A 25,918-nucleotide genomic window follows, 5' to 3' on the forward strand; every position below is an offset into this window, starting at 1 on the left:
CACATAATGTGTGACTAGCCTGTTCGGGACCATCAAGAATAAGATAATTTTCTGGAATGGGCCTTCTTAGACCACTATTTTGCTCCTGTGGGGGCTTCATGGGACCCTTGTTAATTCTCATCATCACAGGGTGACGGGTCAGTCCTTAGCATGCAAAGCCGTAGTTATAATTGGAGTCATGGAAGGGACATGAGAGAGCTCCATGACCACCACTGTCACCATCACTATCACATCCACCATCATCACCACCATCACTGTCATCACCAAAATGCTCCTTCCACTGTTACCACCACCAGGTACACCATTTTCATTCACCAGCACCATCATCGCCATCATCACCAAGCCAACATAAGACCCTCCAAACCTGTAGAGAATTTTTATAAGAGTTTATTTGGGCCAAGCAGAGGACGCACCTGGAAGCAGTGTCACCAAAGACTGAGAAAAATGCTTCACGGAATGACAGTTTGCAGTTTCTTTTATATATTTGGAATTAAGGAGGGCACGTAAAGAGAAGGAAGATTACAGAACCGTGGGAGAAAGCAAAGCAGGGAAACCTCTATGACTGGTTACAGGACAGTAAGATTCTGTGCTCCCTTGAGGGTGGTTACCCTTCCCAGGGGTCTGAAAAAGCAGCACTCCAAAGGTGCGTTAACAAGAACAACGGACAGGGCTTGCTTACGACAAAGGTAAACCTTTTATATGCCTGGGGTGTGACTACCCCCCATGACCTGCCCAGTTAGGAATTTATGACCAGACCACACTGTGAGGTTGCTTTTGGTTAGGTTTGTTACAGAGCCCCTTTGCTGTCCGCAGCCACCATTTCCACCACCATCACCGTCGTCACCTTCATCACTGTTATCAATATCTCCACCACCAGCACCGCCGTCATTATATCCTGTCCTCATCACGGTTCACTTTATTCAGCACTTGCCATGTGCCAGGCAGGTGCCACACGCTGTGAAAGACCGTCTCACTGAATCAGCATGAGGATACTACGAAGTACATGCTTTTCCTTAGCTCCATTTTGCAGATGAGAAAACTGAGGCTCAGAGGCAAAGTCACCACCTAGGAGGCACTGAACTAGTCACTACAGATTTGCAATTCAAACTCAGGTTGTCACCCTGCTGGGTGGCTCAGTTGGTTGGAGCACTGTCCCTAACACCAAAAGGTAGTGGGTTCAATCCCAGGTTGGGGTGTGTATGGGAGGCAACTGACCGATGTTTCTCTCTCCCTCCCTCTCTCTCTCTCTCTCTCTCTCTCTCTCTCAAATCAATAAAAATATATCCTCGAGTGAGGATTAAAAAATAAATAAATCAAACTGGTTGTCTTGGGCACCTGACAAGAGAGACTTGATCCACAGGGAGGCCCTGAAGGACTCCAAACTCAATGATAAAGCAGAATGGTATTGTCAAAACAGGAATATAGAGAAGGGATGGAGCTGCCAAGATAAACCATATATATATATATGGTTTCTGAGGAGTTAGGATATTTTTTCCATTGATTTTTAGAGAGTGTGGAAGGGAGAGGGAGGGAGAGAGAGAAACACATCGACCTGCTGCCTCCCACATGTGCCCCAAGCCAGGGGTGGAGGGTCAAACGTGCAACCCGGGCACATGCCCTTTATGGGGAATCGAACCCGAGACCCTCCAGTATGCAGGCTGGTGCTCTAACCACTGAGCAACCCTGGCCAGGGAGAGAAACCATATTTTAAGCCATTCTGTTTCTTCTCCTGTTAAAATATTCCATGATTGTTATTATTTTCTTATTGCTAAAGTAATGTATAAAATTTAGAATTACAGTTAAGCAGAAGAAATTTAAAATCACTCTTACTGACATTTATAATTCCTTTAAATGTGATATTCTATATTTTGCTCTGCCTGCTATTATCCTAACCTACATCACGATTGCTTTCCATGTTATTTTACTAGCCTCCTACATTATTTTATTTACAATACTGAATTATTTGCATTACACATATTTAAATGCCGCCTTTCTTCCCAGTGACATTTTATGAAACTATTTAAACTCTTTGGCTGTATTTTTCCCATCGGTGCCTTTAGCATCACTTTGGGGCGGCTTACCTTTGCTAACATGCACTGGAACATTTATCCTAAACCTCAACTGCCCATTGACGTGATTTGATCACAGCACTTTTTACATTAGAAATGATATTGTATGGCAAACGCTGCTACCTTGTGTTTTAAAGTCCTCTCTGAAAAGCTCATTCATAGAGATGTCTAGTACTTCTACTATTCTCTCCTCTAGAATAAGTGAATGGGATGGAGAGAATGCAGCTGTTACAATTTAGATAATTAGGAGTAAACAAAAGTTTGTGCACAAGTCTTTAGTTTCAACAAATGTTAGGTCACTGGGGGGAAAAGAGACTTATTTTTGGATTATGAAATACCCTCACTTGGTTCGAAATCCAAATTTTGAAAGGACAAAATGGGAAAAGTCTCCTAGCCCCTGGAAACTGTATTTCCCCAGCCGCTCAGTTTTCAAAGGCAACAGGTGTTAGGAATTTCTTAGGCAGCTTCAGGAAGGTTTCATGCCAATGCAAGCTTGTTATACACATGTACGTGCATCTGATGCACTTACATGTTTGTGCACAGGCCTGTATGACTCTGTGTGTGCCTAAGTGTACACGCCATATACAATTGTGGAGAGAATAGATAACATCTGTGTAAAAGGGGAGATAGTTTCCTTGTTATGTAAATGTATTAGAAATATATGTATACATATTTCTAATTGCATATATGTAACATCTTTATTATTTTCCCTATTACACAAATGTTAGTATACATATGTCTGCCCCTTGGTGTCTATCTACTTAACAGTACACCTTTAAGACAATCTTTTCTCTCCCTTTTATTAGGGAACTTTTCAAACATACACTAATTTAGTGACAATAACTAGACTCTTCCCCCAGCTCTTAAAAAAATGACCAATTTCTTTTCATTTTTACTTCCACTTGCTCCCCAAAGCACTTCCCTCCCCAGATATCTTGACATAAATTCTAGGTATCATATTATTTCATTTGCAAGATTTTTAGTACATATCTCCAAAAGATCTGGAGTCTTTAAAGCCCTTTTATCATACCCATAGCTTCCTCTGGAGCAGCCATCTGAGTTGGCTGGTGAGGAAATGATCATATCTACGGAAAATGCACAATCATTCCTTAATGTCATCACATCTCCAGCCTTATAACCTTAAAAAAAAATTATTTGTTGGATTTGGGATCCAGTAAGACACTGCAATTTGTTGATAGGTTTCTGTCCCTTTTAATGTAGGTACCCTAAGTGTTTTTTACTTAAAAAGTTTTGGATGAAGAAACTGGATAGTTGGTATGTGCAGCCTCCCAGTTTGGATGGTGCTGATTGCAGTAGACTAGCAGGATATTTAAGTTCCAGCAGGATATTCCAGCAGGTGCCTCTTGTGCTCCTTATTTATTGGGCTGTAAGCGTGTTTCCTATAAGCTACCCTGCTCTGATCATCCTTGCAGGAGCTTGTCCTTGGGGCGATTTCCTAGACGTGGAATTGTTGTTAAAAGATGGGCAGAGCTTAAAGGGTGTTGGTAAACATCAGCCACCTGGCTTCTAAACTCTGTGACCATCAGCAATTCATTTCCATGGGGCTTATTCACTCCAGGAACCCTTGTCCCGCTGGAGAGCATCTCAGACTGTTCCTGGTGTCCCAGCGCTATGGGAAGCAGGTGCCTGGCCCTGTTCTCAGGTAAGTGGGACAAAGAATTCCCCACACTTCTCCCCATGACCCTGTGCCCTAGCTTTGGTTGTTTCCCCACATTTGGCTCTTTCTCCAGAAATGACTATGCGCCTGTCCTATTAGAAACTTTCGAGCCTCTTAGTTGCTGTTACGCAAAGTGCTGAGGGCCCAGAAAACCTCAGCATATGGTTCTTGGATTCCCAAGGAAATAACCCAGAGGACTGGCTGTGAAAGTCGGGGGTTTATCAGGACTTACACGCGCGCCGGTGGTGGCTGCTGGTGAAGCTGACTGCCAGGCCGCTGCCACCGGTGAAGATGAACCACCAAGTCCCCTTCAGCCTGCGAATGGGCTGCTTGGGGGGGGGGGGCGGCCAGTGGGTGCTATTGTTTCGCAGCCATCCAGACTTTCCCATCACAAGGTTTTACAGAAAACAGAAAAACTGAGCATGCAGGGAGGGGGATGTGTTTTCTCAGCTGGGTGAGATCTACACAGCTAGCTGCTTTCTTGACTGAGGAGCTGGCCAGGCTCCCGCGGGCTGGGAGGGGGAGTCGGAGCAGGGGTGGGGTGCTTGTTCCCATTCACCACACAGTCCATCCCCACGTGGGTACGGTCCCTTCCCGCTCCCGTCCAATCTGCCCGTATGTACCCTGGGGAGGGAGGAGTATGGGTGAGACACTGCATTTTTATTTTACAGCAACAATATAACACACAGCAAAGGAATATCAAGCTTATACGTACCAGTATGAGAATATATAAAGCAGATAGCCAATCAAGACAACTTTCTTTTTTTTTACATACCTTTTTTATTAATTTCAGAGAGAGGAAAGGAGAGAGATAGATAGATGATAGATGATAGATAGATAGATAGATAGATAGATAGATAGATAGATAGATAGATAGATAGATAGAAACATCAATGATGAGAGGGTCATTGATTGAGCCCACATACCTGCCCGGGAATCGAACCCCGATTGCCTGGATCCTAGGTCGACGCTCAACCGCTGAGCCACACCTGGCCGAGCAAGACAACTTTCCAAATCATGCTGGGTTAGGACCATTCCATCAGGCGGCCGGGGTTGGTTTTCCCAGGCAGCCCAGCCCTGGCAGGGAGGGGCGTCTCTGAAACCTTGGAGCGGAGGGAGAGCCGCTTTGTGAGCCCATCTCGCAAAGCTGTTGGCCTGAGCTGAACTGAGGAGACTGAGACAAATGTCTCGCAGGCACCAACGGAGGCAAATCAGCAGCAGCGGGCAGTGGCCAGGCCAGCGCTCTAGCCTGGGTAAGAACAGTGGCTTATTCGGGCGGTCTCCCTGGCCTCCTATCCTGTACCACGCCTCCTCACTGGTGATGTCCCCTGGCCTAGAATGCTGCCTGTGAGAGGAGGAGTGCACATGTGCCGAAGGAAGAGCAGTTGGCCACGTACCAGTTATGGCAGGTTGTAGGAGCAGGCAAGGCCCTCCCCCATGGGGTTAGGGGAGCACACCAGCGGGTACCAGTTTGGGCTTCCCAGGGCCAGGTTAATGCACTAGCTCCAGGGTTTATGTCCTGGGGTGCTGGAAACAACAGGCTATTCTCTGCTCCCCATCGAGGTCTTACCTTAGCATCCTTTGTTCGTTGTTACAACCTGCACTCTCGGCGGGATGCCCATGTCTGCTGCTGCATCTGGAACGCTGCAGGTTGATCTGCTTGGGGCTTTTCATTCATGGCTAGTAGAAAGCCAGAGGGTCTTGTGGTCCATCCTTGTAACAATCCTCCCTCAGTTTTCAGGGTGTTTTTCAACAGTCCATTATAACACTGTCAGTCCAGCTCCTGTTGGATTGTAAGGGAGGTACAGTGGTCGTTCAATGTTGTGGCTCTCAGGCCAGTCTGCACACAGTGTCCTGCCATTGCTGGCAAGGGACACGGATGCTGTTCTGCACATATAGAATAGTGTTGACAAGCTGTAATAATGTCAGTCATTTTCAATGGGAGGCCCCAGGCTTTAGCCACTGCTTACAGGGTTTCCTGCCCTGAATGTTTCATCTTCCTGTGTAACCGTGTAGCCAGGTCTTCTGCTGGGGCCTCTTCTACCCAGCGAATGCAAACCAGTGCGTTCACTCCATCATTCCCTGGACATTGTAATGACTGATGTTCTGTGACATGATAAAGGGTCACCTCCTTAGTCTGTGCAGCCATCCATATGTCAGTCCATATTGTTTGTCCCCACAGGGGTCAGCTGTTGATAGTCCATTCCTGCGCGTGCCATTTAGGGAGCTGTCCTTTGCATGGCCATCAGCATACCATGCTTCAGGTGGCACTGAAACTGTACCTGCTCTCACTGGCAAAGGGCCAGTAGGCTCTTCCTCGGGTGTCTTTTCAACATCTCCTTCTGACACAAAGGTGACTGGCCCTAACAGTGTCTGCAATTCCTGGCCAAGAGGGGCTGTTGAATGGGTATGTCTCTGCTGCTGGTCAACACCCCATCCCGTTATAGCTTGTGTCTTGTTGCACCAGATTTCAGGGTATGAGACATGTGCAGCCACCCCACGATGGGATAGGTGGTCCACACTGTCATAGCAGAGCTTCCAGTTACAGGCTCTATTGCTTGCAGGGCATGGCAGGTGGCATAGAGCTGTTTCTCAACTAGGCTGTATCTTTCTTTGGCCCCTTTCTATACTTGGGCCCAAAACCCTTTTGGGATGCAGAGACTCCCCTGTCACTGCCAGAGAACCCACAACATCCCCTCCTGGGGATGTACATGTACATCCAATTTTCCAGGTAGGGCTGAATCACAGATACCAAGTGCCTGTGCCTGTTTAACTGCTCTTTTGCCTCCTCAAAAGCTCGCTGGTGCTTCTCCTGCCAATCACACTGCTGTCCTTTCCTCATAAGAGCATACAAAGGTTTCAGGTGCACAATTCTACAAACATCATCTGTACACTGTATTGTGTGTTCACCACCCCAAGTCAAGCTTCCTTCTATTACCATTCAAACTCCCTATACATTTTTTTACCTCCCAAATCCTTTTCTTTGGTTACTATTGTCTGTGTTTGTGAGTTTTCAACTTTGGAATCAGTTAAAGTCAATCTTAATTCCTTAAATTTTTTCTGGTGACATTCAGAGTCTATGCATATATCCCCAAACATGACAGGCCACTCAAAGTCTTGGTCAATAAAATCAGTTTTCAACTGTGTCCAGTTATAAAGAGACCAGAGTCTCTGTTTGAATGCATTACAAACAACCATAATGCCATGAAAATTAAATAATACTCACTCATTAAGAGTTTTAGAATTCTAGAGGGATCAGGTAGGGGAAAAAATATAAATGCCTTGGTATTGCTTACAAAGGTATAATTTACCAAACTGCTCTAAGAAAAAAACAAGTGTCCTTATATCTGGAAAACAAAACATTTTTTAAAAAAATCAGCAATATTTTGCCCGGCCGGGCGTGGCTCAGCGGTTGAGCGTCAACCTAGGATCCAGGAGATCGGGGTTTGATTCCCGGTCAGGGCACATGCCTGGGTTGCGGGCTCCATCCCCAGTCGGGGGTGTGCAGGAGGCGGCCTATCAATGACTCTCTCATCATTGATGCTTCTCTCTCTCTCTCTCTTCCTCTCTCTGAAATCAATAAAGACATATTTTTTTAAAAATCAGCAATATTTTGAACAAAGTCATAAAACAATAATTATCCTCAGTTCATTCAGGTCCATATGATCAATTCTTCTTTATCCAGTTATGAGCAGGTGATCAACATGGTATAAAAGTATTCCAGATCCAACTGTAGGTCTCTCAAGTCTTTGTTATTAGCTCTCTGAAAACCGTGGGGGAGTTCTTAAATCCCTGTGGCAATACACTCCAACAATATTGGGTAGTAATCTTACTCACCCGGTTCTGCTATTTGAATGCAAACAGTAATTGAGCCTGCTCATCAACTGAAATACAAAAGAAGGGACCCTTTAAGTCCAGAACAGAGAATCAAGTGCTGGTCCCCGGCACAGCTGTGAGCAAGGGGTATGGATTGGGGACAGTTGGATGAATGTCCTGAGTAATTGCATTAATGGCCCATAGGTCCTGGACAGAAGGGTGTTCATTCAACTTTGCCTTCCTAACAGGCAGGATTGCTGTATTACATGGTGATCTGCGAGGCCGAATTAATCCTGCTTTCAGAGCTTTCTGCAGGATGGGTTGTATCCCTTTCCTTCTAAAGCTTCCTTCTGTAGCCGGTGTTGTTTTCTCCTAGGCACGACTGCCTTTTCCTTGAACTGAATAGACACTGGAGAAGCGTTTACTGTCTGTCCCAGGGTCCTGTCGGCCCATACGACCTTACTTGCTCAGAGATTTCCAGCGGGAAAATTCCTCTGTGGACCCTCCGGTTTCTGCAAGGAACCGCTGGAGTCTCAGTGCACATTCTGGGGGCACCTGCAGATGGGAGTTGCTGCTTCTTTGGAAAGAAAGTCATTTGAGCATCTAACTTGCAAGGCAAATTCCAACCCAACAGTGGAATCGGACAGTCTGGCATGTGAAGAAAGTTATGCCTTAGCTTGAGGTCTCCCAGCCGGCATTCTAAGGGCTTAAGGGAAGCTTGCAGTGGCGGTTTTCCTGACACCCTAGTCACTGCCATGGAGGGGGGACTTTGCTGCGTTAGTTTGGCCTTCAAAACCCAGTAAGTCGCTCCAGGGTCCACAGGAAAGTCTTCGGGTTTGTTCCCCACTGTCAATTGTACCCGGGGTGCCTGTGGGGAGATAACAATGGGCCAGGTAATAGCCAAGGGAGCCCCTGGGTCCCCTCATTCCTCATCTGAGTCCCCATTCCTCTCAATCGTTCTTTTTCGAAGTTTTCTCCCTTTTCCTTTCTTCAGAGTATTTCTGTGGCCCTTCCTAGGGCATTCTCTTTTCCAGTGCCCTTCCTCCTTGCAAGAAGCACACTGGTTTGCACCTAGTGGCTTCCTCTGCTTCATTTCTAGCCATCCCCTTCCTTTCCCTACTCAGAAAACCTCAGCCTGCTTCTGCCTTTCCATCTCTCGGCTATGAAACCCGCAGTATCTGCCAGCTGCGGCTATGAAACTCCGAACTGTGTGCCAGCTGCGACGGGTTCATCCAAGTGGCCCCATCCAGTCTTTGAAGCTCTCTCCTAATACATGGGGCGCTCTGGCTGATGAAGGTCATATTGACCATCAGCATATTTTCAGGCGCTGGGGGTCTATATCCTTGTATTTACGGTCGGCTTGGTAAATCCTCTCCAGAAAGGCCGAGGGATCCTCACCAAGTTTTTGCTGTACTGCTGGTACCTTGTTTAGGCTGTTTTGCTCAGTCACCCCTCTCCTTAACCCTGCTAGTATGCGTCTCCTGTGACGCGCCAGGTGCACTAGGCCTCTGCTGTCTGGATCCCAATCAGGCTCTACCAGAGGCTCTGCCCTTGCTGGGTCAGGGGTTCCGTTGGGGTTCTCCTGATGAAGCCGATGGGCTTCCTCCATGGCCTTATCTCTTACTAGTCTTATCTCATCTCTTGTTAGTAGGGCGTTCCGGAGTTCCTGTGTATGGGCCCAGTTAGGGCAATGAGTTGAGGAAGTAGATGTAATGAATCAGTCATTTTCTGGGGGTCCTCTTGGTAAAGGGCATTAAAATTCCTCCAGTTAAGCAAATCTGAAGTTGAAAATGGGGTAGGGGCCCAATAATACCCCATCAGCCGGCCCTGTTGATTAATGCCTCCAATGGGCAATTGTCTCAGCGGATATTGCCCTGCTCCCATCTGGGGAGCCCCTGGTCCGAACTGGGTGCCCTGTCAGGTCCTAGAAGGGGAGACTGTTTCCTCATCACATGAAGGAGGGGCCTTGGCAGCCCCAGTTCCCTAATTTCCAAGATCTACAGGGGGCAGTGGGGGGGGGCAACGATGGATAAGGGCCGCCTCCCTACCTCTGCGTCTTGGGGTTCGAGGAGGCCGAAAGAGCCACTTCCCCCTTACCTTTTTCCTCTAGCGTCTTACTGTCTGCAAGGAGAGGCTTCAGAGCGCTTTCCCTCCTAACCACTAACATACTTCCCTCCTTGGCTGCATCCTTATTATGCGGAGACATAAGAGCCTGTATATAAGGTATTTCACCCCATTTCCCAGACTTTTGACAGAATAACTCTAACTGCAAAATAGTATAGTAACTCAAAGAGCCATTCAGGGGCTATCGCTCTTCCGACCCCAAAACACACTGGCCAGGCCGTATTACAATAGAAAATCATTGTCTTCTTTGTCAGTGGCGTCCACAGGTATACCACCCTCCTAACATGCGGCCCTGGGGGCTGCCTTTGGGGATGGACTGTGTTGTTTCCATGGTTACTAGCCAAGGACAGAACCTGTGAAATGGGAGGACAATTTTACAAAGTAGGGCTGTAAGGGCGCTGGAAATGCAGAAAATCAAGAAAGAAACTAACACCATCAAAAACCCTGTACAATATGTACAATCATTAAAGCATCCAGAACCCAGAAATCCATACACAGCCAGGCCAGAGGGAGTGCTCTGAACAGATGCCTGCAAGGGTGAGGAGGGCTGGGATTTTGTCACAAGGCCTTGCCACCCGCCAAGTGGCGCCAGTTGGTTCCTACAGAAGCCCAGATGGTGCACATGAGCCCAGACGGGGGCGCAGCGGGCTTCTGGTCCTGCACACCGGGGACTTCTCCCAGTCAGCCCCAGGAGCCCGTTTCCTTCCCTCAGCTGGCTTGGTGGGCGGCGCGCCCCAGAGAACCAGCCAGTCCCCGGGCAAAATCGCCGGCAGCTGCTAGGGACTCTCAAAATCTCTCTCGGCAGGGCGGGCCCCAGGCAGCCTGGGGAACCCCTCCAAGGTCCGAGACTTACCCGGAGCTCCCACTTGCTCCTGGCTGTGGCTCCCCAAAACTGAAGCCTCGAAAACGAGCCGCGGCCGGGTCCGGGTCCGGGTCTGCCTGACCCCGAAAGCCACACTCAGGAGCCACGTGCTGAGCGAAGGAAAGGAGTTTTATTCCAGTTGCCGGCCAGCGGGGAGAAGAGAGGCTTTTCTTGTCCTCCAAAACCCAGCTGGCCGCTCAGTGCCCAGGGGTGTTTAAGGGGGAGGCTGAGCGCAGAGCAGAGACGGGGAGGGGCTGCGGGGGCGCGCGGCAAGCCCGGGGGGAGGGGGAGGCCCGGGGGGGGGCTGGGGAAGGCCCGGGGCAGCGGCGCGCCCGGGAGCTGGGGGGGGGAAGGCCCCGGGGGGGGGGGGGAAGGCCCGGGGGAGCGGCGCGCCCGGGGAGGAGGGGGGAGGCCCGGGGGGGGGGCTGGGGAAGGCCCGGGGGAGCGGCGCGCCCGGGAGCTGGGGGGGGGAAGGCCCCGGGGGGGGGGGAAGGCCCGGGGGAGCGGCGCGCCCGGGGAGGAGGGGGGAGGCCCGGGGGGGGGGCTGGGGAAGGCCCGGGGGAGCGGCGCGCCCGGGAGCTGGGGGGGGGAAGGCCCCGGGGGGGGGGGGAAGGCCCGGGGGAGCGGCGCGCCCGGGGAGGAGGGGGGAGGCCCGGGGGGGGGCTGGGGAAGGCCCGGGGGAGCGGCGCGCCCGGGAGCTGGGGGGGGGAAGGCCCCGGGGGGGGGGGGGAAGGCCCGGGGGAGCGGCGCGCCCGGGGAGGAGGGGGGAGGCCCGGGGGGGGGGCTGGGGAAGGCCCGGGGGAGCGGCGCGCCCGGGAGGGGGAAGGCCCCGCGGAGCGGCGCGCCCGGGTTTCCTCCTGGGTCCGAGGCATGATCTCTCAGGGCTGGGTCGTTTTCACCGCGGCCATCTAGGATCTGCGAGGCTGGCGCCGGGCGGCCCCTCCTCCCCGGGAACTGTTTTCACAGCCTTCTCTTAAGCTGTGAACAAGAAGAGAAGAATCACACAGGGTTTTAGCGACATACTCTCGTTAAACCAGAAGGTCGGCTGCCGCCTAAAGACAAGCACTGCATAGCCTCCTGGGCGCTTAATTGGAATGTTAATTTGTGGTTACAGCCTCGCTGCTTGACGCCCACACCGAGTGTAACTCCCCAACATTTCTGGCTGGTCCCCCACGGGCTGAAGAAAAATGCCCTCTTACAGAGACTTATCTGCAACGCATAGGAACCCTCGGGAAGGATGAGGGACACTCCAAGCATCTGCTACACTGATGACCACCAAGAGGGTCCCAGCTCCGAGTACCTTAGCTTAGTACGTTACAATGACCTGGACTTACCCACCCTTGGGCCCTGGGCTTTAGGGGTCTTTGGAATAATTAAAAAAATACCATCGGATGAGGCAAATACAGGCTAGAAGTTTTGAAAGATCTAAGCAAGCATGCGAAGTCACATACTCTATGTCAGGAGTGAGCAAACTATTTTTTTCTGCCAAGGGCCAAATAATTACTCTTCTCAGCTTTGTGGACCGTTTGGTCTCTGTCTTAACTTGACCTCTATGTCCGTAGCAAAAGCAGCCACAGCCCTTATGGGAACCGATGGGCATCACCATGTTCCAAGAGAAGCTGATTTATAGGTATAGAAATTTGAATTTCATATAATTTTCATGTGCTGTGAAGTATGCTTCTTCTTGATTTTTTTTAAACCACTTAAAAACCATAAAAATCATTCTTAGCACAAAAAACAGACAGGAGTCTGGATTTGGCCCAAGGGCTACAGTTTGCTCACTAGGAATCAAGTAATATTCTTTTGTGAGTGTGTGAAAAACATTCATAGGGAAATTGCTGACGTTTGAGCATTTTTGACTTAAGAAGTGGCCGTATCATATGATTCAGCCTAGTAGTATTGTAACTTGGAGGTCAACTGAGTCAGGGGCTTGTGAAACCTTTCACCACCTGTTATATAGGCAATTAGACATGAGCAGAGCAGGAAAATGGGCCAAGTACAGAAACTCACCAGAGCGGAAAGCCTCGGCAAAACTGGGAAAACAAGAACTTCGACCCCAGGGTAACCTATCCTCCCCTGGCCCAGAATAGCAAAACCAGACAAGTGACCCCTTGGCTGCCTCAGGACAGCTACATTGACTAATGACCCCCTTCCTGGCGCTGACCAATCAGTGGAGACCACGACCCTGTAAGAGCACACATGGAAAGCTGATAAATATTCTATTGGTTGTTTTTCTGGGCCTGGAGCTGAAATATAACTGAGGCCTAAATGTTACCTTTAGGGAGGAAAAGGTCAGGGGAGTTTAAACCAAATGACCAGCCATATGCTAGGGGAGGAAAGGTTACCCTGGGGGTGAGATTCTTGTTTTCCCAGTTTTGTGCCTTGCTAGACATCCAGGGCTTTCTGCCCTGGTGAGTTTCTGTACATGGCCCTTTGTCCTTGCTCTGCTCATGTCTGTCTAACTACCGATATAACACACCCAGCCGAAAAGCAGTGACAGGGATTGGATTATTAGTGCGCATTTAATATCAGATACCAGAAATCTGGGAAGGTGACGGGTGAAAACCCTAACATCCTCCTTCCCCTCAAACTTGTTAGGAGAAAGCTTATAGAAGGGAATCAGGGAAAAGGAATGTGCGTAAATAGTACAAGGGGGTTCTGGTGATTTGCAGTCCTGGAATCTGAGTGCCTGTGGGGGTCTTGGGTCTTGATGAATGCCTTCCTTTCTGGTCCCCAGAACAGGATGGTCAGCATTCTGAAACTGGAGCAGTGACCGTGTGTGTGTCATCCTGGTGTTTCTGAGGCCTAATGGATCACCCTCTGCATTCCTGGTGGCCAGGCCTGGAAGTTCAAGACTGAGTTAAAAGTCTCTTTGTGCTTGCCTAGTCAACTGAGAACTGCGACAAATCTTAGAACATAAGGTTAAACATATACAGTTAATTAATCAATTATATATTCTGTTAGTAAAAAGGGAGAGAAAGATAAGAGAAAGGAAGAAAAGGGGAAAAACAAAGCATATTTTTATTTTACCCTTGTATCCCTATCAGTATGAATCCTTAAATATGATGTTTTTGTCAGTACTCACGATATAGAGCAGAGGAGGTAGGAAGAGCAGGTGTTGATCTTATCTTGTCCAGGGGACTTGTCTTGTTCTGTGATAATCCAAATAATCCTTGCTCCTGTCCTTACGTAGGATATAAATCCAAGTTACCTGGATTTTAATTGTCCCACTTAAACCCCTTGAGGGCTGATGTTGGCCATGAAAGCAGATGCCTCCAGAATTTAGCAAAGGATTCCAACTCAACCCGCTTGCAATGAAAGTGATAAGGGCAAATCCTTTTCCCAGTGCCTGGTTATCCAACCCACCTACCTTGAAGGAGTGATATTCCCAAATTTGTGGCAAAGTTGTCTGCATTTCTGAGTTCATCTCCAACTTCAATATGAAACTCTGTCTAGTCATATGGTGGACATTTTTCAGGTCATCATCAAAATAGAGCATCCTGAAAACTTCCTTATTCATTCCAAATTTGCCACAGTCTTGGACTCCTGGGATTCTTATGGTCTGTGCTATTTCAGTCTCTCCTTATTCCAGAGAATGCACTGGTTATTAAGAGGCTAGACATGTACTTCCCAGTACCATAGCCACTGGCCATGTGTAGCTACTGAGCACTGGAAATAAGGCCAGTCCAAATGCAAACAGGGTTTCAAAGACTTAACACACACACCAAAGAATGTAATATACTGTATGAATAATTTGTTTTATAGTGATTGTGTGTCTAAATGATAACATTTTGGCTATAGTCGGTTAAAAAAGTATATTATTGAAATTACTTTGACCTATTTCTCTTTACCTTTTAAAAATTAGTGGAGCCCAGCTGGGCGTGGCTCAGCGGTTCAGCGTCAACCTAGGATCCAGGTGATCAGGGTTCGATTCCTGGTCAGGGCACATGCCTGGGTTTCGGTCTTGACCCCCAGTCAGGGGCGTGCAGGAGGCAGCTGATCAATGACTCTCTCATCATTGATGTTTCTGTCTCTCTCTCTCTCTCCCTCTCCTTTTCTCTCTCTGAAATCAATAAAGATATATTTTAAAAAAATAAAAATAAAAATAAAGATTAGTGGACCTAGAGAGTATTATGTTAAGTGAAATAAATCAGACAAAGAAAGACAAATACTGTATGATTTCAATTATATGTGGAATCTAAAAAGAAAACATAAACAGACCCATAGATACACAGAATAAACTGACGGTTGCCAAAAGGGAAGGGGGTGAGGGGATGAGAACTTAAAAAATGAGCTTATTAGAAAATTTAAAAGGAACTATGTGGCTTACATTATATTTCTACTGAACAGTGTGGACTGGCCAAGCTAGACTGTTGCAAACTTGGCCTTTTGGTGCTAGACTTGGAGAAAAAGCTTTAGGAGCTGCTGGATTTTCAGAAATTGGGACACACACCTTGTGATATTGTGATTTATAATAAGATATACATATTTGGTCTGTGTTCCTGATTTTGGCACAGAGCTTCTAAACCCTTGGAATTTCCTGTGATGAGGCCTTTTGTTATATTAATGAAGTGACTTTTGGAACTCACATAAGGAAGGGGGCTCATTGACAGTGGAGCCAGTTGAATTGGAACTTTGTTTCTTACTTTATTTAATAATTTTTATTTTTAAATTACAGTTGGCATACAATATTGTGTTAGTTTCAGGTGTTCAGCACAGTGATCAGCACAATTATATAACTTATGAAGTGATCACCCTGATAAATCTGGTACCCACCTGGCACCACACTTAGTTATTACAATATTATTGACTATATTCCCTATGCTATACTTTATGTCCCCCCTGATTATTTTGTAACTACCAATTTGTACTTCTTAATCCCTTCACCTTTTTCACCAGTTCTCCAAGGCCCCTCCTATCTAGCCACCATCAAACTGTTCTCTGGATCTATCATTTTGTTTGTTTGTTAATCCTCACCAGAGGATATTTTTTCCATTGCTTTTCAGAGAGAATGGAAGAGAAGGAGGGAGCGGGGGGGGGGGGGAGCGGAGAGAGTGAGAAACATTGATGTGAGAGAGACACACTGATTAGATGCCTCCCGCATGTATCAGGACCAGGGCCAGGGATTGAACCTGTAACCCAGGCATGACCGAGAATCGAATCCACAACCCTTTGGTGTGTGGACCAACGCTCCAACCACTGAGCCACACTAACCAGGGCTCTCCCAATTTTTAATCACCACATGTGGGTGTGGGACCAGTCTGCTTTGTGTCTCCACCCTTCCTACCAGTGTCAGTGTAGCTTCTTCTTTATATCCTTAGTTGTAGGACTTCTGTTCAGCTGGACTTTAGATAGTTCTCAATGATGGTTGTTCTCTCGTTTAGTTGTAATTTTAATGTGGTCAAGGAAGGAGATGAGTACTACGTTTACCTGCACCACCATTTCGACCATGAAACTTACAGTTTCACCCCGATTACCAGGGTAGGGAGAAGGGCTGGAGGTTGAATCTGTCATCAATGACCAATTAGTAATCAGTCATGCTTATGTAATGAAGCCTCCATAAAAATCCAAAAGGAGGGGGTTTGGAGAGCTTCCGGGATGGTGAACTGTTGGAGGTGCTGTGAGAGTGGTGCCTAGAGAGGACATGGAAGCTCAGTGCCCCTTCCCCATACCTGGCCCTATGCATCTCTTTCATCTGGCTGTTCCTGAGTGGTAGCCTCTTGCAATAAACCGGTGATCTAGTAAGCAAAATGTTTCTCTGAGTTCTGTGAGCCACTCTAGCACATTAATCAAACCCAAGGAGGGGATCATTGGAACCTCCAATCTATAGCCCTTAACCTGTGGAATCTGATGCTGTCTCCAGGTAGACAGTGTCAGAATTGATTTGAATCATAAAAATCCAGTTGGTGCCCAAGAATTTCTTGTTGGTGTGGACCCCCCCCCCCCGGCAATGCACATTAGAATTGGGTGTTGAACCTCTTACAGCTGCAATCAGATGTACATCTCATACTGAAGTAATATATGATGCCCTTCATGATCCTTGTGTTTATAGTTTACCTGGAAGAGTCTACAGTAAAGTGAACGGTGGGAGATGAAGCCCCTAACTCACCCATACCTCAGCCAAGCAGAGCCCCAGGGCATCCTCCATCTGAACTATCCCCTTCTCTCTCTATTCCAGGTCTCAGTGTCCTGCTAGCTCTGTCAGGATTGGAAGCGAAGAGTTCTAGAGGTGAGTCTACAATTGTCAAAGGCAGGGGAAGGAATTTGGGGTCTGCAGCCTGCCTCCAGAGGAGGGAAGGAGTCCTTTCATTGGGAGAGAATATAAATCCCTGATGCCTCCTTCACACTCCTTGGAGCTCCCGAGGACTACCCCCTCCTTCTACATCATCACCATTGTCACCCCCCATGTATTTAGCTCTTGTATTGCACCAGGCTCAATGCTAAGCAAATTGAATGCTCCAGCTCGTTCAATCCTCATGACATTCCTGCAGAGATGGTTCTGACATTATCCCTACTTGAGAAGTAACTGGCTCAAGGTCACACAGCTGGTGGATGTTGATCTCTGCCCTTTCTTTCCCAAAAGCCTGTGTCCCAAATCATTCTGGGAGATAGTGTTGCCTTTGCCCCATGTCTTGGGTTGGGTCCCCCAGAAGCAAATACTGAAATAAGAACTTGAAAGCAAATCATTTATCTGGAAGGGCATCCTAGGAAGCACCAGCTGGGAGTGGGAAGTCAGGTGGGAAGGCAAGGAGCCAATATAGGGTCCACTATCCACATGTGGGCAACTGAAGCTTGAGCACACAGGGACTGTTGGACATAGTAAGAAGCATGCACCTCAAAGTTATTTCCCCCAATTAAACATTAATTCCCTATCCACCCTACCCCAGCCCATGGCACCTTCCATTCTGTCTCTATGAATTTGACTCCTCTAGGAACTTCACATGAGTGGAACCATATAGCATTTGTTCTTTTGTGATGAGCTTATTTACTTATCGCAGTATCTCCAAGGTTCATCCATGTTGTAGCATGTGTTGGAATTTCTTTCTTTTTTTAAAAGCTGAATAATATTCTGTTGTGTGGATGGACCACATTTTGTTCATTCATTCATCTGTTAATGGACACTTGGGTGGCTTTCATCTTTTGGGTACTGTGAATAATGCCGTTATGAACATGGGTATACAAATATCTTTTTAAGACCCTGCTTTCAATTCTTATGGCTATCTACCCATGAATGGAATTGCAAGATCATATGGGAATTCTAATTTTAGAAACTGTCAAACTGTTTTCCATAAGAGTTACACTATTGTGCATTCTTACCAGCAATGCATTAGGGTTACAATTTTGCCACATCTTAGTCTTTGTTTATTTTTGATAATAAGATAACTGGGGTTTTAATGCACTGACTCTTGTCAGTCATTGATTGAGAGAGCTGCTAGGGGGGAGAGAAAGCTGCTACCTGTCATGTGGAGAGCAAAGAGGACTCTGGTGGCCAAAGAAAGCCCACAGGTAAAGAAACACAGGTGCTAGAGAAGTTCTACTGTCAAAAAAAGTGACGTTGGTGGCAGAGGTGGGACATGGTTTGGGATTTTGACCACAGAGTCCAGTAATCATAGGTGCTCAATGAATATTTCTTGAATAAATGAGTAAGCAAATGAATGAAAAGATCTTGTGTTCCCTGCAGCTTCCTGTCCCCCATGCCCTGAAAATGCCAGCTGCTTCAACAGCACCTACTGTGTTTGTAAAGATGGGTATCAGTCCATGTCTGGGAGGAGGTACTTCAGTGAACCTTATGAGAAATGTGAAGGTAGGATGCAATCCACATTCATCTTGCAGTTTGGAATGGTCAGGGGCATCCTTCTGTGCCCCAAACCCTGGGTTATATAGGGATGCTAGTGCTGCAAAGATGCAAGAATATTACGAGATAGTCCCAAAGTCCTTAGAGAAGTCCCTACCCCTGTGCACCCTCCCCCTGTCATTCTAATGCTGGCTTGATGATCTTTGGTTTTTCTTTAGAGGAAGGTAGAGTTCCCAGGACCCCGGGCTCTTAAAGTCTCAAGCACTGGTGTTTGTGTCTGTTTGTTTGCCTGAGAACTTCACAAGGACAGGGATCATCTCTGTGTTGTTCATTGCTGTATGCCTAGGACAGAGAATAGTGTCACATAGCAGATGCTCAGTAAAAACACACAGACCGAGAGAACAAATAAATAAATCAACATATTGACACTCACTATCTACCATGACCTGGCCCCAATTTAGTTTTCCAGTTTCACTTCTCACTATGCCAGTATACTCCAGCCAAAATTCTTTTTAATTTCCACAACTTCTAAAGGTCAATTTGAATATCAAAGGAAAATAGCACTCCTGAACATCTGATTGGTGGAGCTGTAGTGTCCATTCAGGGGGTGGAACATATAATGGTAGACTGCTTAGGATTTGTTTTATTTTATTGTGGCAAAATACACACAACATAAAATTTACTATTTTAACCGTTTTAGATGTATCTTCCAGTGGCATTAAGTACTCACATTGTTGTGCAGACACCACCACCATCATCCACAGAACTTTCTTATCTTTCCAAACTGAAACTCTGTCCCCATTAAACACTCACTCCCCTCCCTCTCCCCCGGTCCTTGGCACCCACCATCTACTTTTTGTTTCTGTTAACTTGTTTCCTCTTAGGGTACTCCTCTGAGTGGAGTCATACAATACTGGATATATCTATTTTTATTTTAACATGGTTTTAGACCTAAATAAAAATTGCAAAAACAGCACATTGAGTTCAGTATTTCCTGCACCCAGTTCCCCTGAGGTTAACCAGGGATATGACCACCGTATAGTGATCAAAACCACGGAATGATATTAATTAAACTCCAGACTTTTGTCAAGTTTCATCAGTTCTTCCCCTAATGTCTCCCTTTTTTTTCTGTTCCAAGAACCATTTGAGAATCCCACATTGCCTTTAATTGTCACGATCCTTAGTCTTGTCTAATCTGTGACAGATCCTCAGTCTTTCCTTGTTTTTTGCAACCATGACACTTTTGAAAGGACACCATAGATGCCCTTATGCCATAGATGCCCTTTTGCACTTCACTTTTTTTAAAAAAAAAACACCCATCTTTATTGATTTCAGAGAGAGGAAAGGAGAGGGAGAGAGAGAGAGAGAGAAACATCAATGATGAGAGTCATTGATCGGCTGCCTCCTGCACGCCCCCAACTGGGGATCGAGCCTGCAACTGGGGCATGTGCCCTAACAGGGAATCAAACCCCGATCGCCTGGATCATAGGCCGATGCTCAACCGCTGAGCCACGCCCGGCTGGGCTGTACTTCGCTTTTTTAGCTTAAATGTATCCTAGAAATTACTTCAAATCAGTTCATAGAGATCTTCCCCATTTTCTTTTTTATAGCTTTGGGATGAACCATAGTTTATTCAACCCCCTCCTAAGTATGGGCATGTAAGTTGTTTCAGATATTTAGGCTGTCCTATGGACACGCTTATGGAAGTGTGTCTTTGGAGTATAGTCCTAGAAGTGAGATGGCTGAGTCAAGAGGTAAATTCATATATAGCTTGATTAGATATTCCAAATTTAATTCCAGAGAGGCTGACCAATTTGCATTTCCACCAGCAATGCATGAGAGCACCCATCTTCCCACTGTCTTGCCAGCAGAATGTGTTGTCCAGTGATTTGACATATGACTATTAACAGATTCTAAAACTCCATGTATATTTGAGTCTATTTCTGGACGTTTGGGCTCTTTCACTTGTCTATCTCTTTATATACCAGTATCTCATTGTTTTATTAAGACTTTGTAGTATGTTTTTATATCTTGGGAGGCTAGTCCCACCTTGTAGTTTTTCTGGCTACTCTTGCATGATAGTAGCAACTCATCTCACTCCATAAAATACTTGTAGATATTTTTTATTGAGATTGTACTGGATTTATAATTAACTTAAGGAGCCCAAGCCAGTTTGGCTCAGTGGTTAGAGTGTGAATCTGGGGGGTGTAAAGGGTCCTGGGTTCAATTCCAGCCAAGTGTATGTACCTCGGTTGCAGGCTCAATCCCTGGCCCCAGTTGGGGTGTGTGCGGGAGGCAACCAATCAATGTGTCTCTTCACATTGATGTTTCTCTCTCTCTCTCTCCCTCCCACTCTCTCTGAAAAGCAATGGAAAAATGTCCTCAGGTGAGAATTAAAAAAAAAAAAGTAACTTAAGGAGAGCTATCTATCATCTTTATAATATGGAGTCATTTTATGTGAAAATAGATGTTCTGGGTACACTTAAGAATGACATTGGGTAATAGAAATTCCAAGGGCAACATCAAATAGTATAATTTTATGAGAATGAAAAATGATATTTTTTCTTGATTCACAGACATCAATGAGTGTGAGACTGGGCTGGCAAAATGCAAGGAGGTATCATATTGCAGAAATGAAATCGGAAGTTACTACTGCAGCTGTGTCCCAAATTTTCATTTTGTCAACTGGTTGGCTAAACTTTTAAAGTTGAATCATTCAGATTGTTATGGTAAGAACCTCCAATTACTCTCCACCATGAACAAGGAGGGGCAAGGGAAGACTTTGAGAGTCCCACCAATGTCAGGCCAGGGTAAGAGAGCAGAGATCTGTCCTGGCCTTGTCTTTCACCCATTGTTGTAATCTTTTCCCAGGAGATCTTATTTAAGCCCATGGTATCAATCACCACCTCTACATCACCGCCTTACAAATTTATGTCTCTTTCCCAGGTTTCCAAAATGATATCTCTAATTTCCTTTGCACTAGACTTCTCTACTTGTTTCTCTCTCACTCATTTTATCTGTCTATATACTAAAATCCATGAGTTTACGCGGATAGCTCCAATCCCAGTCCAGCGCCAGGGCTTGATCTAGCCTTCCCTCTTTCCTTATTTGTAAACTTCTTCAACGCTCAAAAACCTGGCTCTCACTACCCACAGCCTATTGACTTATTTGTCGATCCCTAGTATAATTCCATATTTTGAGTTAGGCAGACTGGATTTGGTTTCCGGCACTACTGCTTACGGCTGACTTTGGGGGAATAACTGACTCCTTTGTGCTGCGTCTGTAAGTGTGAAGAACAGTAGTCGCATCTACTGTACTAGTCATGTGTTGCTGAGTAACAACTAACCCCGATGTTAGCATCTTAAAACAACATATTTATTGGCTCACGGGTCTGTGTAGGGCAGGAGTTGAAGCGTGGCTTATCTTATACGCCTCTCACGATTACAATCAAAGTACTGGTCCGGGATGCAGTCTCCCCTGAAGGTTTGTCCGCTTCCAAGCTCACTCACATGACTGCTGGCCAGATTCCATTCTTTGAAAGCTGTTGGACTGAAGGCCTCACTCTCTTTCTGGTGATAAGAAGTCGCTCTGCATCCTTAGGTATATTGGCCTCTCTAGCTCACTTTATTATAACAAGCACATGAGAACAGCCAGGAAGAGAGTGTGAACAAAGCAGAAACCGTAGTCCTTTATAACCTAACATCAGAAGTGACATCTTTTCCCTTTCGCTATACTCTATTCATCAGAAATGAGTCGCTGAGTTGAGGCAAGGGGAGAAGTGAATTCACACGAAAGGGTGTGAATAAAGGCAGGTGAGGCGGAGATCACTGAGAGTCATTTCAGAAACCTTCTTACCTCACGTACTGGGTGAAATACCTTCCCCCAAATTTGTGTCCACTCGTGGAAACCGTGAATGTAATCTTATTTGGAAATAGGGTCTTTGCAGATACGATCAAATTAGGATGAGGTGATACTAGATTAGGGTGAGCCCTAAGGTCAGTATGATTGGTGTCCTTATAAGAAGAGGGAAATTTGGATTTAGGGACACACACAGGGACATGTAATGATAGAAGCATAGATTGGAGTTAGGCTGCCATAAACCAGGAGACAGCAAGGATTGCTGGGAACTACCAGAAGCTAGAAGCAGCAAAGAGGGATATATCTTAAAACCTTCAGAGGGACCACAGCCCTGCTAACACCTTGATTTTGGACTTTTATCTTCCACAACCATGAAAGAATAAATTTCCATTGTTTTAAGCCACCTAGTTTGTGGTACTTTGTTACAGCAGCCCTAGGAAATGAATACAGTTTATCTATGATTATTAAGGCTTGCAAAATATTTAGTGCATTGCTACGCACCTGGGTAGGCTCAACTAATATTAGCTATTATGCTACATAACTGTGTTCTAGAATCTTCTGAGTTCCTTTAAATGAGATAATGTGTATGATAGCACTTTATATACTGTGCTGTGTAGACAGTGGCAGGTATTATTATTGTTTCTATATTATTAATTCAATTAACACTCATTCCTTTGGGAAACATCTGCACCCCCGATATCCTGGGGCCTCTTCTGTATACTCCCAAGTCCTCTCCTTCTATTTGTTAACATCTTGAACCCTTGTAATCACTTAATTATTTGCCATTATTGGCTTAGTGACTCCTGGAAGCCTGCAAATTCTAGAAGGAAATTCCCTTAGTCTCTGTATCAACCTCTATCCATAAGGTTTAGCACTATGTCTGGCTTTTAGTAGTTGCTCAATAAATACTATTGACTTAATGATTGAACTGGAAGTCCCATCCTAATTCTCTTTTATTCTACTGTATTAGACATTTGGGACTTCTTAGAGGGGAATTAGGATATGATGTGGAAGCACCAGGGAAAGACCCAACTCGAGGGTGCTTGGAAGAAGGGATGTGAACCAGGGTGTGTTATCTCCCATAATTGATTAAATGGCTACTTTTCTTTCCCAGAGGGCACTGGTGAGAAGACACAATCATCACAGAGTATTTGGGTGAGTAAGGTGAAGCTAAGTTTGGGAAATAGCTAATTAATCTTCCATGTCATTCTTCTGCTCAAATGCTACCACGGCTCCCTATGTCTTTTAGGATATGGCAGTTCTCACACAAGAGTGATTTTGTCCTCTGTCCCAGGGGACAATGTCTGGGGCAATGTCTGGGGACAGTTTTGGTTGGCACAACAATGGTGTTACTGGCATCTAGTGGGTGGAGACCAGGGATGTTGCTAAACATCTTATAATGCCCAGGACAGCCTCCCACAACCATTATACAGTCTCAAATGTCAATTGAGAAGATTGGGAAATTCTGGGAAAGGATTATATGCTCAGGTGCCATTCAAAGACCTGCATCAAGCATCTAGAGCCCAATTTCATCCCCTCACCACCTCCCATTTCCTATTTTCCTCCATAAGAAACTCTTTTGTAGGTTCCAGTTACCTCATTTTAAAGTCTTTGTGTTCTCATAAATACAAGGATACACTCTTCACAGGACTGTGAGTGATACATGAGAAAAGTCTTATCAGGTTGATAGCACAGAGCCTAGCAGCCCCTTAATAAATGTTATTGTCTTCTGGGGTCAACCAGCCACACTTATGTACATTACTGCTTTTTAAACTTTATGTAAGTCTACCTAATTAGCTTTATTTCTTTGAAAGACAATTCCAAACAACAATGAAAGCAAAGAGTACATTGCCAAAAAGGCTACCGAACTACTTCAAATCGTAGAATTGACCATATGGAATGAGAGTGTTGCTTCTTCAGGAAAGCATGAAAATTCCGTTTTTGATATAGGTAAGAAACACTGAACATTTTCCTTATCACCAAAAGTTTATTGGGGGAGAGCTCTTTGGTCAGACTTTATGCTTATATGACATAGAGAGAATTCACTCAAGGGATCCTTCCCAAATGCAGAAGATCTGCTCCAAACACTATTTCCTTGGAAATCTTTTAGATGCTAAGCTTCTTTTGCTTAAAAAATTAAGTTTCCCCCTCACCAGGTACTCCAGTACACATTATTTGTTTTTGCCCCTTAAATATTCTATGGTAAATGCTGAGCTTGCCTGCCCCAGGTCCAGCTGTGGGAAACATGGCTATCTTCTCTCTCCCCGAGTTGGGTGGCCAGTGTGTGTTGCTCAGGCCATTTTGATAATTTCATCCCTACTGACCAGAGAAGTAGAAGGAAGTACCATCTGGTCTACCTTGCATGCAAAAAATGAAATCAGTAGTAGGGGGTCTTTCACAGAAGGGAGTTCTTCAGCAAGTTCCTTAGGCATGAGAAATGAGCAAAGTAAGGCTTATTTTCTTAATGCTTCCAGTCTATGAAACCAAGAGGTGCAATGAGACAAGTGAGAAGGCTGTTCTGGAAGCTGGAAATAACACAATGGATATGCACTGCACTGATGTTTTCAAAGGGACCACAAGAGGTACTGTGTCTAAGATGGATTCTCTTGACCTTCAGATTCTACGCACTGCTGTTTCATTTCTAGGTGACTGGGCCAAGGTGTGGGGACGTACTATAGATCCCCTATAAAGTGATTTCTCTTCTGTTTTCTCAGAGAGTACAGTTGCACTTATCACTTACCAGTCTCTTGGAAATATTCTGAATGGATCCTTTTTCAATGATAGAAGAGGAACACTGGACATAAAATTGAACTCTCGTGTTGTGAGTGGCACCATTGGTGTTAAGGAAAAAGTTTATCTGTCTAAACCTGTGTTCCTGACCTTCAAACATACTCAGGTGAGCAAAATCCAGGGCTGGCTCTCTATGTATTACCTTAAATGGGTGTGTTATCAGGGTCGTGGCAGGTAATCAAATCCAACTCTTACTGACCCAGGGTTCAGAGAACCGACAATAAATATTGAGGCCTCCAGAGAAGGTATTATCACATTTAAGCCTAAAAAAAGCGATGGGAGGATGAGCATTAATGAGTCCAGTGAAAGCTGGAGGCACGGAGGAGGGATTGCCCTGCTGGAGATGGAGATTGCCTGGAACAATAGAAATATGGAAGTAATACTTGAGCTTCTTCTGCTCTCATCCTACAGTCTCTCACCAGTTCCTCTCATTGATCCTACCAATGACAGGCAACCTGGGTAAAGCAGTTCATAAGGGTCAGTTCCTGGGGCTCTGAGATGACCAGAGCAGGGCACAATCAATGAGAATAAAGCCCACACAGGTGTGACATAAAACTCTTCCCCACACATGTTCCAGATGATGGGGCTTTCCCACCCAGTTTCCAATCCAGTGAATCCTTGACCAACCTATGAAGTTGAAATAGTAAATCCAGAAAGAGAGCCACTTTAATGCTATTCTCTTTCCAGCCTGGTGGTGTGAGAACAAAATATTTGTGTGTGTACTGGGAAGGATCAGAGGAGGGAGGCAGCTGGTCGACGGAGGGCTGCACTCATGTGAGCAGCAATGATTCTTACACCGAATGCAAGTGCTTTCACCTGTCCAGCTTTGCTGTCCTCATGGCTCTTGCTCCTAAGGTATGAAGATTCATGGTCCCCTCCTGTGAATCTGAGTGTGTCCAGGAAGCTGAGAGGTCATCTGCTCCATG

The 25,918-nt window shown here is 45.9% G+C and overlaps 1 protein-coding gene across 1 annotated transcript in view; it reads left to right on the forward strand.

The window, feature by feature from the left end:
- Positions 1-25,918, forward strand: part of LOC308555716 (putative adhesion G protein-coupled receptor E4P) — a 45,496-nt gene that overhangs the window by 2,547 nt on the left and 17,031 nt on the right. The window contains exons 2-10 of the mRNA XM_081134129.1: positions 3,649-3,732; positions 16,728-16,778; positions 18,231-18,353; positions 20,921-21,073; positions 23,317-23,357; positions 24,017-24,152; positions 24,677-24,784; positions 24,917-25,098; positions 25,680-25,847. Of these exons, the coding sequence (XP_080990255.1) occupies positions 3,702-3,732; positions 16,728-16,778; positions 18,231-18,353; positions 20,921-21,073; positions 23,317-23,357; positions 24,017-24,152; positions 24,677-24,784; positions 24,917-25,098; positions 25,680-25,847 (993 nt within the window). The 5' untranslated portion in view covers positions 3,649-3,701. The remainder of the gene's footprint in view (positions 1-3,648; positions 3,733-16,727; positions 16,779-18,230; positions 18,354-20,920; positions 21,074-23,316; positions 23,358-24,016; positions 24,153-24,676; positions 24,785-24,916; positions 25,099-25,679; positions 25,848-25,918) is intronic.

Source organism: Miniopterus schreibersii (assembly GCF_964146895.1).
Source record: "Miniopterus schreibersii genome assembly, chromosome: 4".
In the NCBI taxonomy this organism is placed as follows: Eukaryota; Metazoa; Chordata; class Mammalia; order Chiroptera; family Miniopteridae; genus Miniopterus; species Miniopterus schreibersii.